Source organism: Taudactylus pleione, unplaced genomic scaffold (assembly GCF_031769625.1).
Source record: "Taudactylus pleione unplaced genomic scaffold, aTauple2 ptg000075l, whole genome shotgun sequence".
In the NCBI taxonomy this organism is placed as follows: domain Eukaryota; kingdom Metazoa; phylum Chordata; class Amphibia; order Anura; family Myobatrachidae; genus Taudactylus; species Taudactylus pleione.
Window position 1 is genome coordinate 240790 of NW_028284477.1, and position 19507 is coordinate 260296.

General features: G+C 39.8%; 1 protein-coding gene across 5 annotated transcripts in view; it reads right to left on the bottom strand.

The window, feature by feature from the left end:
• The window catches only part of TBC1D30 (TBC1 domain family member 30), a 142597-nt gene that overhangs the window by 26673 nt on the left and 96417 nt on the right, over window positions 1-19507 (bottom strand). For all 5 annotated transcript variants that reach the window (XM_088467778.1, XM_088467776.1, XM_088467777.1 and 2 more), the window contains 4 exons: window positions 15520-15585; window positions 15114-15239; window positions 13875-14060; window positions 7965-8133 (listed from right to left, as the gene is read on the bottom strand). In XM_088467778.1, coding sequence (XP_088323904.1) covers window positions 7965-8133; window positions 13875-14060; window positions 15114-15239; window positions 15520-15585 — 547 coding nt within the window. The remainder of the gene's footprint in view (window positions 1-7964; window positions 8134-13874; window positions 14061-15113; window positions 15240-15519; window positions 15586-19507) is intronic.

Below are 19507 nucleotides of genomic sequence, written 5' to 3' on the forward strand. Positions count from 1 at the left end.
AAAGCTTAATTATAATTTATAATTAACTACCTTAGAGTTCAAAAGATAAACCTCCCGAAAGGTGAAAATTTCAAAACTTATAACATTAGTAAGTAAAATCATTTTAGAACACTAACCCACTTTGGTTATATTAAAAAAAATTATGCATTTATAACACTACAATTGACTTTTAGGGGCTGATTTGTACGAAAACCCTATTTGGATTTTACTTTATTAAATGTTTGTGTCAGGGGGCGTGTCCTGGCAGGCAAGGGAAGCAGCCACGTTTGCAGGAAGCTCCTGACCACCGGAGATAAAAGCCTCACTATCCCTGGTTACCTTACCCAGCGATGACCAATTTTATGCCACAAGCTCCCTCAAGTCTCTCTCACTAACAGGGGGTTGTTTGCGGAGCCGGGACGCATTTATTAATGCGTTTGCAGGTTGCGCCTAACCACCCCGCTGAAGCCGGGGACTCGCGACCGGAAGTGTGCCCGAACAAACTGTACTTTACCTGCCGACTCATAGGCCCCACAGGGACACGCTGACTGTGCCATTGTTGAGCGCCAAGACCAGAGACCGACTAGACTCTCAGGTGGGGTGTAGTGACTGAGCGCTTCTCCTTCCTTCCGATGCGGAGAGCGCACATGGGGCAGTTTGCTCCTTGCTACATGGCCCGGTCTCCCCATACATCCTGGGCCTTAATTCTATACAAAGCCCAGTGACACCCCACGGTCCACGTGAAATGTTACACGTGGCTCCGCGACCACTTCTCAGGCCACAGGTGCTCCTTTACCACTTAACCCTACAGCCCTCTTATTCAGTATCCAGCTAATGACTCTGCTCTGGACTGCAGATAATTGCTCTCTAGAGACCCCATAGACAACCATCTATATAAACAAACTTTAAGGCAATAAGGGGGTACACTGAATTTCTGAAAGTTCCCAGATAGAAACTGCCTCCTTGTGTCTACCTGGTTGTTTTACTGTTTGGGAGATAAATACATTGATGAGTCCCATAGTATCACCTGAACACGACAGATAATGTGTGACTGACACTCTGACGATCCTTCTTTGGGAGATATAGCAGTAAACAATCTTTATGTAAGTCAACTGGGAGACCACATGGCTGCCCTATGCTTTGCTACTTGATGTAACTTAATGTCAATGTAATGCCAGACCACAGGGAATCACCGTATGCAGGATCTCAACCTAAGTAATATGCCTGCAACCTGATGTCGCTTACTGTGACCTACGCTACTATTTACTGATCATCTTTTTATGCTACATTATGGTCAAAAATAAAAAACCACCTCAAAAAGGCAACACACCTTTATCAAAAGGGCACCAATCTCAGGCAGATCTGCGACCATTTCTTCATACTACTCCGGCCACGGACGGAGAAACAATGGCCCTCATTCAGAGCCGTACGCTCTGAGCAGAGCGCACGCTCTGAATGAGGGCCGGGCTCAATGAAAATGGAGCGTCCTCCTGGACGCTCGTATAGCTGTGGGTCACCACCCACAGGCTATACGAGCGTGCATTGTGATGGCCGCGATGGTCGTGACCATCGTGACCATCGAAATTGCGAGCCGGAGCCTGCGGTTGAGGTTTTCAACCGCAAGCTCCGGAGTGATTTTGGCTCTATCAGAGCCAAAATCACTCCCACTGACATCACTAGTGATGTCAGTGGGCCGGCTTTTGACGGGAGGCGTTCCCGTGGGAACGCCCCCGTTAGGGAGGCACGCCCCCGGCACGCCCACCAAAGGGGGCGTGCTGTCAATCAACATTGACAGCACGCCCCCTTTGATCGGACACAACGAGCGAAGGACTTTCCTTCGCTCGTCGCGTCTGGCGCATGCGCACGACGGAGCTCCCTCCGTCGTGCGCATGCTCAGTCCATAACATCGACCCACTTGCGAGCGGACAGCCGCTCGCGAGTGGGTCTGAATCAGGCTCAATGTTTGTATTAGAGGTCTACCAGAAGAAGTCCCCTAATCTGGTCTGATAGACGCACTTACAAAGATATTTAACTAAATTCTGGGAAATGAACCGAATGAGCTTATCACCTTTGATAGAGCTCACCGAGCCTTAAAACCAAGAGGTCTTCAAGCTGATCGCCCCCCTGTGATGTCATACGTTGTCTGCACTACTATTCACAGAAAGATGAACTTATGCGCAAAGCACGACAATTGGACGGAATTGACTTCGATGGGGCAGTGATCCAAATATTCCAAGATCTATCCTGGCATACGCTCCAACAGCGTAAATCCCTTAAACCTACCACAGATGAACTTCGTAAGCGCCAACTGAAATACAGATGGGGCTTCCCCTTTAACCTCCAAGTATCCTCGGCTGGGAAAACGCATTCTTTAACCTCGTATGCCGATCTGCTTTCATTCTGTTCTGGACTTGGTATACCAAAGCTTAATGTCCACAATTGGGAATTTGATCTGCCTTGAACTGCAACTACCTCAAAAGACCCGAGAATTACCCTCCTTGGCAAGAAGTTCGTAGCTCCAGGAGAAGACCTCACGTTTTGTCACCTTCACTGGCAGAAGGTACCACCTGAACGGTCTTATTTGCTCTCAGTCTGAGTTTTCCCTCTGTCGGAAGCGGGTGAGATCCATCTATTTGTTGATTTCATTGTGTGCCAAATATTTGCTTTATTTACCAATTTGGTCTTTTCAAGTAATGGATGGTTGAGATTTTTTCAATGATCCATTAGGATGTCATTTTAGATATCTTTGAACTATTAGGTGTGTTCTCTTTTTTAGAATTCATTAAATAATGTTAGACATTTGTATGTTATGTTTCGTTGCGACATTACTATTTGTTTTTCTAATAAGTTTTGTGCGGTGATCCCCTAACCCCATACCCGCCCTTGGCTTAGATGCCTATTGGGTTTCTGGCTCCTAAGAGTGCCAGTTTCTCCACTGCGGGTTTAACCCTGTTTTTGCAATTCCTTCTCTCCTCATGTCTCACTCTATATTTCTTTTCAGATGTAATTGTTTTTATTTGTTTTTCTTTTTTTCTTTATTTGACCATGTTGGTTTTGTATTTCTACAATTACATGATCTCCCCAAGTACAATTAAGATACACTCGATTAATGCTCGGGGCCTCAATATACCTGAAAAAAGATCTACCCTGTTGAGATCCCTATGGGCTGATAGGGTAGATGTTGCACTGATACAGGAGACTCACTTTAAAATTTCGTCCCGCGGCCCATCCCTAACTAACCACCGATACCCACTCGCATACTACTGCAACACCCCTGACAGCAATTCCAAAGGAGTTGCGATCTTATTTTAAAAAAATCTACAAATTTCTATAACTTCGGTTCACAAGCCAGTCCCGGGTAGGATACTCCTAATAAATTGTAAAATATATAACCAACCCTATACTTTTATTGCAGTCTACACCCCTAATCAGGATCAAACCTCCTTTTTTCAATCTCACCTTACGAAGCTTTAATCTCTTTGCTCTGGGATTATAGTTCTAGGGGGAGACCTTAATTGGACTCTGGATCCAACCCTTGATATCTCGACCAAAGTACCTAGATATTCCTAACAGAAATATAGTAGAGTCAGGAAATTGTTTCACGACCTTCAGCTAACTGATACATGGAGGGTCTCTCACCCGTTAGGTCGCGATTATTCGTTTTATTCACATCCTCATAAAACATATACACGATTGGATTTGTTTCTAAGTCACAAACACCTTCCATTCCTTTTAGATGCCTCGATTGGCTCAATTACTTAGTCAGACCATGCCCACATATCAATAACTATCGGCTCGGCATCAATCTCCTAGTCAGTGGACCTGGCGCCTAAATGAATCTTTGCTACACGATATTACTTGTAGAGATGAAATCAAACCCTGATTGATTATTTTTCCATTGACGATACTGAAGTGATCTCTAAAATTACCTTATGGGAAGCTCATAGGTGCGTACTGCGAGGCAAGATTATCCAGATTGGTTGCCATATGAAAAAAGAAAAAATGCAACGCATGGCGAGTCTATTGCAGCTGATTCATTCTTTAGAGTCCTCACACAAATCCACTTTGTCTGGGCCAAAGTATGCCGAGCTGATGGAGGCTAGAACCCAATTGAAGAGGCTACTTTCTGACAACGCCCAACTTTCTCTCCGTAGATGTAAACGTAGATATTATCAATGGGGTAACAAACCGGGATGCTTGCTTGCTCAAGCGCTCCGGTCTCAGAGAGTGAATTAATTTATTAGCTCCATGAAAGATGAAACTGGTTCTCTTCATTTTAAAGACACTTGACATAGCATCCTGCTTTCAAAAATATTATACAACTTAAACAAAGCCCCTAAAACAGCAGACCCTACCTCCTGCTTATTAAATGCTAAAGAATATTTGGCAAATGTCACATACCCCACTCTTTCGCTTGCTGACCGCGATACACTTGAAAAGCCTTTTACCCTTCAAGAACTAGAATATGCCATCTCATCTATGCCGTCGGGCAAGAGCCCCGGCCCAGACGGATACACCATAATTTATTATAAAACATTCAGAGATATTTTGGCTCCTAGACTCCTTCAAGCTTTCAATTGTATATCAGCAGACACTCATTTTTCCCCCCAGTCTTTGGAAGCTCACATAACTGTGATCCTTAAGCAGGTTAAAGACCCCTCAGTATGCTCCAGTTACAGACCTATTTCCCTCTTAAACTTGGATCTAAAATTATTTGCAAAACTAATGGCAAACAGACTGAATAGCCTACTCCCCTCACTGATACACAGCGATCAGGTGGGATTTGTCCTGGGCCGAGAGGCAAAGGACAACAACACTAAAGTACTCAACCTAATCCACTTAGCTTCCAGAAGTCAGATTCCTACTGTTTTGCTTTCCACCGATGCCGAGAAAGCATTTCATAGGGTGAATTGGCACTTTATGAGATCTGTGTTGGAGCATATCGGGCTTGGCTCTCAAGCATTGCATAGGATCTTGGCTCTATACAATATGCCCACTGCTAGGGTTTGGGTCAACGGCTCTCTTTCTGATCCTTTTTCAATAAGTAATGGGACGAGACAGGGTTGCCCACTGTCCCCACTAATTTTTGTTCTTTGTATAGAAGCTCTAGCTAGATCAATTAGGGCCAATAGACATATATCCGGCCTTCAGATGGGTGACGAGGAGTATAAATTAGCTATGTTTGCAGATGATATTTTGGCATTGGTCTCATATCCTGAGGTATCCCTGCCTCATCTGATGAAGGAATATGATTTATATAGTACACTTTCAGATTTCAAAATTAACATGTCCAAATCATGCGCCCTTAATATATCAACTTCTACTTTACATATGGTGGTAGGGTTGAAACGCTCTTTCCCTTTTCAGTGGCAAAACTCATATATCACTTACTTGGGTATCAAATTGCCTCGAAATTTATCCTGATTAGTCTCATTAATTTACACTCCGCTCCTTAAAGTATTAAGAACTGACTTTAGCAGATGGCACTTTAACCAACTCTCGTGGCTAGGAAGGATAGGAGTCGTCAAAATGAACACTCTCCCTAAGTTGCTATATGTCCTCCAGACATTGCCGATAGGTGTTCCCAATTTCTGGTTCAGCTCCAGTCCATACAGCTTTTGAATCAACAATTTATCTGGTCCCGTAAAAGACCCAGGCTTAAACGATTAATTATGACGCAATCCACCTGCAGGGGAGGGTTTCAACTCCCTGACATTAAAAATTACTACTATGCGATTCATTTAAATAGGGTGTTGGACTGGACCAGGAGTCGGGAGGTCAAGCAATGGGTAGAGATGGAGGGGGTATGCATTCAGCAATATCCCGAAATTTTCCCATGGCTTCCGGCACTGCCGAGGCTTCCTTACTCCCACCCGACTGTTACCCCGACCCTTTCAGTTTGGAGAACTCCACGCCGTACACCCGACATCTCTTCAGTATTCGGCCCCCTAACTTCATTTTTAGCTAATGCTGACTTTCTTCCTGGCATGACTCTTTCACACTTTTCGGGCTGTGCGGTGGAGGGGCTTTTTAGGGTCGGCCAGCTGGTGACTTCCAGCAGTGTAAAACAGTTTTCAGATATTAAGACTAAATGGAAAGTTCCACAAAAAGATTTCTGGAAGTTTTTACAGATCAGACATTATCTCCAATCGGGGTCTAGGCTCACATTGGCTTCTACAGAGATGACACAATTTGAGAAGATTTGTGTGGCCCCTTTAAATCCTACGCATATGATATCCAAAACATACAAATTTCTACAACATCAAGGATCCCAGACCCCCCTCACTTCACCTTAGCCTGGGAAAGAGACTTAATTTAAATCTAACCGAAAAAGATTGGGAAAACATATTTCTTAAAGCTCATAGTAGCTCTGTATATGTCCAAACCAGAGAGACCCAGAATAAGATACTAATGCGCTGGTATAGACACCCTTTGTTATTACACACAATGTTCCCTTCAATATCAGCTAAATGTTGGAGATGCCTTGACACAGTAGGATCTCTGTTACATATATGGTGGTCCTGTCCTCTCATCAAGCCCTTCTGGAAAGATGTCATTGCTACCTCCCATGATATTCTTGCGATACCTGTCCCTACAGATCCAGCCTTTTGGTTGCTAAATCATTCTTCTACCCCACTGTCACAATATAAAAAATAATTGTTACGCAATTTAAGTAACGCTGCTCGAGCGTCGATACCTATTCTCTGAAAATCATCTGTCCCCCCTACTCATAAGACATGGTTTGCCAGATTAGAGTATTATATGTCAATGAAGGACCTTCTTCTATCTTCTATAGATAAACGGTCTATTTTTATATCCACTTGGCACCCTTGGTTTGATTATAAATCAATACATATACCAATTATATTTCCACGTGTATCGATGCAAACTGATTTATTGTTAAAAAAAAAAAAGGTGTATGGATTTTCCCTTATGGAGGTGTCCTCTAGGGTCAAATATTTTTGTTTTTATTTTTTCTCTTCCCCTACCCTTTTTCTTAACCCCTTCAGTTCTTCAGTTCAGAAATTTGATGTGTATATTATTTTGAATGTTTCTTCATCTGTATATTGTTATGTATAGCAATGTTAATTTCTCTCGCTGTGTCGAGACTTGAAACAAAGTTTTGTAAAACAGAATGCTTTTTCACCAAGACTGAATGGAAATTGTTTTACTTTATTATTCTAATAAAAAACAGAATTTTAAAAATAAATAAACAAACAAATGTTTGCGTTCGACCGTGACACATAAGTGAGCATACCTTGGGGGTCTGATGTTTGTGATTCCTGCCTGACTCTGACATGAACGTCATTCGGATGCCCCCGCAGCCAGTATGCAGTTGCACTGAAGCAGCTTCTGGGGACTGCATAGTCTGCAGCCGCTAGAAGCAATGCAAGACTGGTGATTATCACAGTGTGGGCCTCCTGCTGGAATCTCTAACTGCTAATCATCACACTCCGGACAGGCAGTCCCAGGGGGAGTGGTTTCCTCCCCCTGGGGCGGCTAGCTCTGTGAGAGAGTAGCAGTAAGAGTTTCCAATGGAAAGCTCAAGCCAGTACATATCACCTCTGGCTCCTTCTCATTAAGGGCGGGCTGGTGTCTGCATTGACGGCAGGGTCCAGGTTCATCTCCTGCTGTGCCCTTCTCTACCAGTGAGTAACAATCATACATTACTCACTGTGGGAGTCCTGTCTTGAGCTTATTGTGGGGTTGAGAGTGGTGGCAGATGTTACTGGGGGGGCTGCAGCCCTGCAGCCCATAGGTAAAAGCCACAACTGGTAACAAATAAAAAAATCTATCAATGTTGCCAAAAGAGAGTTTAACATGGCATCATGACAAGTAACAGGACGAATGCTAAAACATGCCTGTTCTCCCTAAAGGATGTTAAAACAATAAATAAAAACAAAAAACCAGTAATGACCATGTACATTTAAGCAGGTTGCATTATAGGATTATACACTACTGAGGAATGAAACAACTGAGCATACCTCCACTCTCCCTATTTGCGGTTCTCTGAAGTACATCCAGGTGGTAAGATAAATCTGGCAGCTTCATTCTCAGGAGGTCCCTGAAAACAGCCATATCCACTGACAGCGCTCGGAGGTTATTGACAAAGTAGCTGTCAGGCAGCACTTTGTCTATAAGATAAATCATTATCTGTAGAAAGTAACAAATTGAACCTATTTTAGACAAAAATGTAAATAAATAAAAAACAGTTTAAACTTTACAATAGATTCTTGCAGTACATTGTTTTTATGTTCTTATATCAAATGCTTTAATTCAGCCATCTTGTTTTTACTCTTAACATTAGGACATTTTCGGAAAATCACCTTTACCTATACATGACTGTACCAGCTAGAGATCTGCAATATTTTACTAAGTGGAGAATTCTAAATATTGTGAATAAGATTTTTATGGGAAATTATGTTATTTTGATATTCATTATGTAGACAAGCAGGAGTTCAATAAGACCACAGTATGTCAGCAGCACTATGTTGACAAGGTTAAAATGCATTTTAAAGGTGTCTGCAGTATAAGTGTAAACATGCTAGTAAAGGAGCAAGTTTACACTTCTACTGCCGACACCGTGTACATACTTTAAGCTGCATCTTAACCTTGTCTGCATAGTGCCGCCAATCTGCCTTTCAGTATGATTTTCGACCTCCCGACTGCATCCGTTTTTATGTACTTTGCTTACAGCTCTCTGGTACACAGCTTGTACTGTTACGGATTCAGCCAAACCACTTCATAATGTAATTGATTTGAGCAAGTAGCAATGCATTACTAACGAAGATGCCTTTATTTGTGTTTAGGGGGGAGGGGGGGGGGAGGGATATTGTGCATCTTTTCTCTCCACAACAATAGTTTTATAGTGTGTTTAATTTTGTCTATCCTGGAAGAAATATCATAAGAATAACGTAAAATATGTTCCTTTTTAAAACCACTGAACTGAAATAATGAACAATTATTGATAAAAGTAGAAAATCAGTATCCAGGATAATTTACAAAATTCCAGAGTGTAGTTTAGAACTTCAACTTTTCATTTACCGCTCTATTTTTCAGGGTCTAGGGGCAGAGGAGAGGTGGTTTACAGAAAATAGAATTTCAAGATGCATTGACTGGACAAGCAAATAAATGAGACAACACTTGTACAAGCAGCTGTGATCAGATACCCTGCCTCAGCACAATTAGCATCTGTTGGTTTATCCCGGGAGTCTCCTATTCACTGATTTTATATATTACATAGAAAAAAAAATAGATGAAGTAGATTTCTTAAGTATATCTTTGATTTTGCTTCATTTGTACTGAAATAAATGTTGAATGCAAACAGCTTTGAAGAAATTAACACATGACTAATTAATGATTCTGTGAATTATGAGGCTGATGTAATCCATAAATTATTAAACAAAACCAGGAGCTTTTTGTATAGTTTGTTGCCAAGAATGTTTCAATCATGCATGCGTTGAGTGCGCACCGGAAATATCCGAATAGCTGCTCTTCTATCCAAAGAGAAAAGATTTAGGGGTCGATTCAGACCCGGACCCTAATCCGCAATCACTCGCTTCCAAAAGAGGCCGGGTATGTAAATTCCGCAATCGCACTGTCTGGTGTAAGGACGCCCTCTATGTCTTAGAGAGCGACGACAGAGTGAGCACACGCCGGTATAAAGTCGCCCACTTTTCTTCCTTAGCACACGTCATCTCCAGGAAGTGTATGATTAATCAGAACCATCGAGAGCCATCGGAGCTGCACGCAGTGCTTGAGGAAGACCCTACTCCACCGCAAGCACTGCAGGCTGAAATACAACCAAGTGACACATACAATGACGCTTCCATGCTAATTATGCACACCCATAAAACTCAGTTTTGACGCCCAGACACGCCTGTGTTCTCAGCACCACTCCCCCGTTCACAAGCACCTTCCGGTTACCACCCACAAACGGCACTATCTGTCAAAGTAGCACTCAGTCTTTATGCTACAAGCACATGATTCCAGATCGCAGTGACTGGTTTGCGCACGCGCACTGCGATGCCCATAGCGTGTATCCAAGGCTTAGCGTCTGGGTCTGAATCAGGCCCTTAGTGTGGTGCATCAGGATGTAAGAAAATAATATGTGCTAGAACTGCAACTTTTTAGATTTTAGGTATTAGTTGCTTTAAAAGAATCTAAAGGGTTCACTAAAAAAGCTAACTTTAAAGAAATATTAACATCTTAAATGTCATTAACATATTAAAATTGTTATAAATCTGACCCAAATAATATACTGTTCGCTACCTCTATCAGTTGGAGTACCACAAGGCTCTGTCTTAGGTTCTCTGCTTTTCTCATTTTATACCACATCTCTTGGCAAACTTATTAGCTCTTTCGGATTCCAGTATCATCTGCATGCAGATGATACTCAAATCTACCTATCCTACCCAGATTTGTCACCGTCTGTATTAGTCCGAGTTACTGAATGTCTCTCTGTCATTTCATCTTGCATGTCAACTCAGCCACCTCAAACTTAACATTTTCAGCACAGAAATAATAATATTTCAACCGGTTATTAGTAATTACCAACATCTCTATCACTGTTGATAACGGAACAATCATACCCACCCCACAATCTCACTGCCTAGGTGTCATCCTTGACTCAGAACTGTCCTTTGTTCCCCACATTGAATAGGTCTCCAACCATGTTACATACAGTGCCTTGCAAAAGTATTTACCCCCTTGGCTGTTAATTTTATTTTTTTATCTGAATTTTATGTGATGGGTCTGCACAAAATAGTCTAATTTGGTGAAGTGAAGTGAGAAAAATATATATAAAAAATAATCTTTATAAATAAAATTCTGCAAATTGGCATGTGCATATATAATCACCCCCTTTGCTATGAAGCCCCTCAAAAGTTCTGGTGCAACCAATTACCTTCAGAAGTCACATAATTAGTAAAATGAAGGACACCTGCTAAAGCAACACTTGAGTGGTTTAAGGGAAAACATTTAAATGTGTTGGAATTGCCTAGTCAAAGCCCAGATCTCAATCCAATTGAGAATCTGTGGTCAGGCTTGACGATTGCTGTTCACAAGCGGAAACCATCCAACATGAAGGAGCTGGAGCAGTTTTGCCTTGAGGAATGGGCAAAAATCCCAGGGGCAAGATGTGGCAAGCTCAGAGACTTATCCAAAGCAACTCGCAGCTGTAATTGCTGCAAAAGGTGGCTTGACAAAGTCCTGACTTTAGGGGGGTGAATAGTTATGCACGCTGAAGTTTTCTGTTATGTTGTCCTAAATGTTGTTTGATTCACAATATAAAAAAAACACAACTTCACATTTGTAGACATGTTCTGTGAATGAAATGATGCACACCTCCAAACAATCCAATTTAATTCCAGGTTGTCGGCAACAAAACATGAAAAATGCAAAGGGGGGTGAATACTTTTGCAAGGCACTGTACATCTAAAAAACATATCCATAATACTACCATATCATACACAAGACACTGCAAAACTACACCAACATACATTCACTTATCTCAAAATATATCCCAACCCGATCTTGCAACAAGATCTGCATCTCTCATCCACGCGAATCACTTGCTCCCACTTTTTTCGTTCTGCACCCACTCTGTGAAATGCTCTCCCATGCGTAATAAGGCTATTTCTAGTCTCCAAACCATCAAGCGTTCCCTGAAAACTCATCTCTTCAGACAAGCTTACCAAATTCCAAAATAACCTTCATAAGCTATCCCATTGGTTCTCAAACTCAGTCCCCAAGACCCCACACAGTTCACGTTTTTCAGGTCACCATGCAGGTGCACAGGTGTAGTCATTACTCACCAACATATTTTTCTATAGTATGTAAGCTTCTGCTATTACCCAGTCTTGTTTTATTACTGTTTATTCCCAACTGTAAAGCGCAACGGAAAATGCTGCACTATATAAGTAACTTATTATTATTAGTAATACTACATCAATGAGACTGATTGTGGTATTAGAATCTAATCTCACTAAACAAAATTATTTAGTCTCTTACTGGGACATTTTGTGTTTCTCTATGCTTTTATCTAATAGATATTAAAATACTGTATAGAGAATGCATGTGGCACATAAGAATCTGCAAATAATAAAAAGGAAAGGAATGAGATGATATGAAAGTACTTGTTGAAACAGGCATTAATAGCAAGAAAAGGTAATTAAAATGAGCAGCTAGGCTGCAAAACAAACATGAAATATTTAAATATCTGAAGAAATAACAAGAGAAAAACAGTTCTCATGACAAACACTGAACTATATCAAAATTGTTTTTAAAGTTTATGAAGATAGAGGGGTCTAATTCACCAAAAGTGACGATGTTGCCCAGAATATTATCGGGCAACATCGTCACGATATTTTATCAATTATGATAAAAAAAGTAAGCTATGTAGCAATATTTTGAGCAGGGACAGCGGTTGTGGTAACACGCTGTCCCTGCGATGCCACAGAAGGGATTGTTTTCGGGATTCCGAAAACAATCCCTTCTGTTTGTTCCCTGCGCATGCTCAGTCATGTGCTCGGGAACAGTCTCCGTCCCTGTTTGCGGTGACCACCGACGGGGTAAGTACAGCTCCAGCCTCCCGAAACTGATTGATATGTGTATACAGGCTTTATACTAGCCTGTATACATGTATATTTATGTGCTTTTATATTTAACATTTATATTTAAATGTTAAATACAATAGCACATAAATATACATGTATACATGCTAGTATAAAGCCAGTATACACATATCAATCAGTTTCGGGGGGGTTTAAAAGTGACTTACCTGCTTCCTATCACTGGGAAACAAGGACGGAGGCTGGGCGGGCGGGCTGCAGGGACTTATGGGAAAATTTCCCTCTGTCCCTGCAGTTTTCGGGAAATGTAAGTATTTTCTTCATTTAACGCCATTATGAAATGGCGTTATATAAAGGAAATATTTATGGAGTGATTTAACACTTTTTCCTCTGCTGAATAGTAAAAAGTGTTAAAGCACTGTATAGATCAATGGCTGATCCCTACAGTGCGGAACTCTGCGAGATGGGAAGTAATGGAGAAAATAATTGCGTTATCTTCTCCATTATCCCCTTGCAGAATAGTGGATTTACATAAAAAAATACGGAAATCATAGTTTCCGTATTTTTTATGTAAAAATATCAATGCTGAATAGACCCCAGAATATTTAAAAATAAATGGATTTCTAGCACAGTCAGTCAGTCTGACATTGTTGGGGTGGGAACTTTACACAGAAAGTAACTTTTTTTTTTTTTTTTTTTTCACAGAAAAGGTATTGCATCCATGCATCAGTAAAATAATTTAAGAGTGCAAGGTGCAAACATTTTATTATGTATTAGATATCAGATATTAAGAGAAACAAAACCCTACATGCACACAGAAAACAGTTTGTTGGACGACCATTTCAGTGGCCATATTTCATCTACAAACGAAAAGAGGCATAAAAATTTTTACTCAAAAGGAGACTAAAATAAATTTAGCAATTACCATCATAAAGAAGTGTTTGTGTCTTACTGTATAATAATAGTAATAAGGAAACTAAATTTGTTGGATATTAAAACTTTAATCAAAACTTTTTTTAAGCAAGTATTCTTTAAAAAAAGAAAAAAATGTAAAGCTCCTTTCTTACACATACACGACCACCTTAAAACATTCATGATCAGAGTGGCAAAGCCCAGATGATTTGTTGAGATGTTGATAATAAACAAACAATCTGTGCCACAATATATGGTATGCTAAGTTAAGAAGCATGTTATTTAGCCATCAGAGAACTTTTAGCAAAGGCCAAAGAAATTGTGGTGATTAACCTCCTTATATGCACAGTTATGGAGCATAACCAAACTTTTTTAAAGTTTCTAGTTTTTAGTTAAAGTAGCTATACACACCTTGAGTGCATCCCCCTCATTGCCCTCCATCACCTCCAGGATAAGGGCAGCCAGAATATTGAACCCTTGGCAGTAACCAACAGACTTATTCCATCTGGCATAAGCCAAAAGCACACGTTTCAGTACTACTCTATCTTGTTCTGCCTCCTGCCCACAATAGGAGCTGCAACCTGTTCTGTGGAGATCCTAGGACAGATAAATAAAAAATAAATAAAACATAAAGCAATAGATTATAAATGACAGATTTAATTTACACTGAATTAAAATGTTAATTATAAGGAACAAATCACTGCAGATATTGCCAAGAAATCTAACTGCAGTCTACTTTTTAAAAACAATGTATAATTTTATTTCACTATAGCTAAATGGGATAAGCAAAGGTCTATGGAGGAAACTCAATTCTCTGTGATGGCCACAAAGTGCCTATCAAAAAAGTTTGCAAAGGCACTTTGTGGAAAATCACATTGCAAATGTTCCCATGCACCACATAAAAGTGTGCAGAAAAGTTAGCAATGTTTAGCTACAATGATACAAGTTTATGTGCACAGCCGAACATTGCAGTGGCACATCTCTGAGAATGAAATCTATGTCTATAAAGAAGAAAACATATTAGTAAGTGAAATGCATAAGAGTAGAATAGATTTGTGGACTGGTCTTCAGCAAAATCAACATTTTGTGTTTCATGGCTTCTTTAATTGGAATTTTACTACTTCAAAATATTAAAAAAACAAATGCTAACTTTTTTTGTGTATTCTTGGAATAAAGCTGCACACATGGCAAATTTTGTAATTTCTGCTTACATACAACTTAATAAAAGTCTACAATGCTAATTTAATTTATTTTATAAAGCTAACTTGTATGCTTTAGTGACTCAACAACTCAAAACTACTTATAGGCAATTTTAAGCACACAAACAGACAGTTTGTGTAATGTCAATTATGCAAACCTGCACTGTACACGCCCACATTGAGAACGCACAAATATGAACCAATGCAGAATTTTATTTTAATTTTTTTGCATAATTTATGGGCATTTTGCAACCAACTGTGTACCAACCACATACTCTGTGTTTGTGCTGTATCCATCCTGAATACATTTGTATAATTATATCCATGGATGCCACTGATAATTATTAACATCTATGACACTGAATTTCAGAACACAATCAATCAGTTAAGTGTTATATAGATCATAATGATGTAACACAATCTACTGATCCCCAGCTTTAAAGAGAATTACCTTGACAATTTGTATTCCCATTGAGTCATCGTCAGGATTGCTCCTTTCATTGAATGTAAAGCGCATTGTTTTATCCCAATCTATAGAGATGCTATGCAAGTACTGGTCTGCAAGAGTCAACCATACCTGAAAAAAACAATGGAAATTTATAAATATTAACATAGTTCAACAGTCCATTATTAACAAAAATCAGGTGTTTTTTTCATTGTTTTTTTATAGAATTTTATTTTACATTAACAATAAATTTAGAAAAACTATTGAAAGCTATCTATCCAATAATGTACATTAATTATTGCAATATTTTGCATTACAATGTGGATAAGGACACTTGGGTGCCACGTGCATCACACAGAGAATCATCCACTTCCTGCATTAGGAAAATATAAGAATATTTAAAAGAACTTACTCTACGTCTCCATTCTTTTGGTATTCCAGTGGGCAGTCTGGCAACCGCTTTGAGAGCATCATACCACTAGAACAACAAAATTGTATCACAAGATCACTAAATATTCATAGGCAATAATATTATAAAAAACCACAGACACAAATTATCGGGTTGGGTACGGAATGCCGTCACTCGGGATCCTGGCGGTCAGAATCTCGATGCCGGCATCCAGACAGGGTTAGGATACAGACAACTGTCAGGTAAGTATCCTAACCCTACCCCTCCCTTTTCGCACCCTAAACCTAACCTCCCCCCCCAGTGCCTAAACCTAACCATCCCCCACCTAGTGCCTAACCCTCCTCCTAACTTCACTACCTACCATCGGAATGTCGGTGCTGGGACTCTGACTGGTGTCGGAATTCCGGAGCCAGCATCCCGACCTCTGGTATTTTAACTGCCTCCCAAGTCCTCCCTTGTACATATTCTACAGTAACTTGTTGAATAATTCTGTCCAAAAAGTTAAGTATACAAATAACTGAAAAATGTGGAAGTCTATGGCTACCTTGTATTTAAATACTTAATAAAATTCATCAAACTAAAAAAATGCAATAAATACTCTAAAAACAGCTGCTTTAGGAGGATTGTCACATTAAGTATCAGGCCATTTACCAAAGTGGTCCGCTCCCACTCTTTATCCACACAAAAGCAGTCTAAAATTTGTCCACGCAAAATAGACCTATTTACAGTCCAAAACTCTGAAAATCTTAGCTTGTAGCCTTTGGGCTACACTTTAAATTTATTTTATTCGGAGAGGGATCCTTTGGATCTTTGTCCAGCAAATACTGCTTGCACATGTGTGGCAAGATGACCACTCTTGTGCAGGGGGCTCAGTCGGGACAGGCTCTTTTCGGAGATGTCCAGGCATGTTACTAATTAAATAGCCCTGAAAGTAAATTCCACATTACTAGATTGCTGCATTTTTTGTTGACTGGAAAGGATAGATTGAGCGCTAATATGTACTTGTGTTATTGTGAAGTGAAGAGTAAAATAAAAGTGGGTAGGAAGAAGCAAAAATTAGGAGGACTAAGAGGGATAAAAATGAAAAAAAAACATAAAATGCAAAAAAAAAGAAATAAAGTTAAAACCAAATGAAACAATAAAAGTAAATAAAATAGAATTAAAACTCCAGCACCAATGTTTATACTCTTTTTGAAAAAAGGTGGGCTGTAGCCCGAATCAATAGCGGTAAAACTTTCCCTATCACTCACCCTACCTGGTTCGGGTTCTTCAGACTGATGCTGCAGTCCTGCCAGTTACACTATGGTGCTGCTGGTCCTTCTCCTTCCTGTCAGTCTGCCTCCTTGGTTCAGGTAGCGTGCAAGTATTATGCACAACTTATAAAACAAACACTATTTTACAATATAAAGCAAACAAAAACAGCTTGCAGATGGAGTGAATATATCCTCAAGAAGTATCAAAAAAAAGGAAATGTCCTGTGTGGGCAGTCCCAATGAGTTTCATCCCATGTAGGGACTTTTTCAAGGGGGAAGAAAAAAAAAAAAGCATAAACATTGGTGCTGGAGTTTTATTTCTATTTTATTTACTTTTATTGTTTCATTTGGTTTTAACTTTATTTCATTTTTATTGCATTTTATGTTTTAGTTTATTTTTATCCCTCCTCTTATTTTTGCTCCTTCCTACCTACTTTTATTTTACACTTCACAATAACACAAGTACATATTAGCACTCAATCTATCCCTTCCAGTTAACTATCATTTATTGAGCAGCTCTCTAATACTGACTGAGCGCAGATAACCTTTTTCATTCTAACTTGCTTTTTTTTTTCTTTTCTTTTTTTAAATAGACCGCAGCATCTCCATGTCAGAAAGCAAATGATTTATATAGGCACTCCTTTCCATAAAAAAAAAAAAAAAAAAAAAATTATACTTTCGGAATTAAAGGATAGCCTATATTTATATTAACTTTCAGTTTTATAATCTCAATGTTTGTTAATTGCGAGTTGCCATGACGAGCTATATAATGTGAGTGTTGAGGAACTGATCCTGAGTTGCATGCAGCAAGTCGCAATGTGCACACATCTCTCGGATTTCAGCATACTGCGCATGCACCAAAGAAATCGGCTTCTGCCTATGCATCGGATAAGGTATCTGCACATGGCTGGAGATCACTAATGCGTACAGATTGATCAGTCTGTCAACAGACCACACTTTCCATGAAATGGGCATTTCTTGGCAGTGCCCATGCGATCGCACTAAAAACTTTTCTGTGCCATGGGAGTATTATTGGCGTATAAACGAACTTCAATGCTCGATCGTAACATGCGGACAGAGATGGGTCGTCTGTTTCAGCCAGATCTTTTGCACTCAGCATGGCTCTGTTGTAAGTACTAAGGGTGGCTGTGGACATAACATTGGGCAGAATAGGCTTCCACATCACGCAGTCACACAGACTTTTAGGCCCATATGCAATTACAGGCAAAAAGTCGTCAAAGTTTCGCCTGTCCGACTTTCCACCTCATTCGCCTGTTTCAGAAGCGAATTCTTTCCGTGCGCGCCCCCGTTCTTCACCTAATTCAATTCCAGAACAGGCGAAAATGGAAAGCGGTGAATGTGAAACAGGGGGAAAGAATTGGGGAACTCAGTCTGTACCCCCAAAAAAGATGCACTAACATAAGAAATCCATATAGATGTGTACTAATAGCCCTAATATAACTATTTTGGGTACTTAAGTAGTTTAAATTGCTTGCTATTAGAGTCTTTGTAAAAGTGGTGAAGAATGGCATAAAGCAGTATTTGTTGGTGAAAATAAGTTGTCCAGAAAAATTGGGGGTACTTGAAAATGGGTGCTAGCATATTTTAAAGTCTCTAAAGTGAACTTTTAAAAAACTTGTAAAATCAACCTACTACATGCACCTGCAATCCCCAAAACACCTGAGCCATCCTTGCAGCCCCTCAAGTAGTCTATTTCGCTAGTTTTTATGTTTGTCCCCCCACTTTTTCGCCCCAAAAAGGACGTGTCATTTTTTGGGGTGTTCGGAGGTATTTTTTTTTTTAAATTGTCTGATTTGTCCTTTGGGGTCTGTCCCAAGGGTTCTGAGTCTTTTTCCCATATTTGCACCCCAAACTAAAGATTTTGCACTTTTTTTCACCTCCTAGTCATTGGAGATCATTTTCCGCCTATTACAATGCATTGGGTTTCCGCTTAGACGAAATCATCCTAGAATTGAATATGTAGATACTTTGAGAACAGGCGAAAAGTCCAAATCGGCAAAAACTTTTCTCCAAACTGCACTTTTCGCCTCTAATTGAATCCGGCCCTTAGAGGGAGATTTAATAAAGCTTGGAGAGAGATAAAATTGGAGATAAATAGCACCAACCAATCAGCTCCTAACTGTCACTTTACAGGCTGTGTTTGTAAAATGACAGTTAGGAGCTGATTGGTTGGTGCTATTTATCTCCAATTTGATCTCTCTCCAAACTTTATTAAATCTCCCCCTTAGTATTTAAAGGCGAATTCTCACATTATGATCAACTAGTAATCAGGCTGCAGCGGCCATATGGGAGAGTGGCGCAGAGGCCTCCAACTCAGAGTCAGGCCCTTAATGTGTATGTTGAAAGCAACTGAATATATCAGTGAAAAATAGACATTCTATTTTTTTCTTATTTAGAAAAGAGAAGTGTATATAGATAAAACAAAAATGTTGTCCTTTGTATATATTGCTGATAACAGAGTAGCGCATTTACTTATCCAAGTAAGTGGCTCTAAATGTGTGACCATGTTAAATAAAATAAAAAATAGAATAGTTTGAGGCAAACAAAATTAATTTTTCTGTGTAGACAAAGCTGTATGGACAGCCAAAAACATTCAAGACAGTAACATTTCACTTTTTAGTAGAACATTAAAATAAGGGTTTTACTTTTAAGTCTACTGTAACAAAAACAGATATGAATACTACACACTGAATACAAGTCCGCTGTCACCTCTCTTT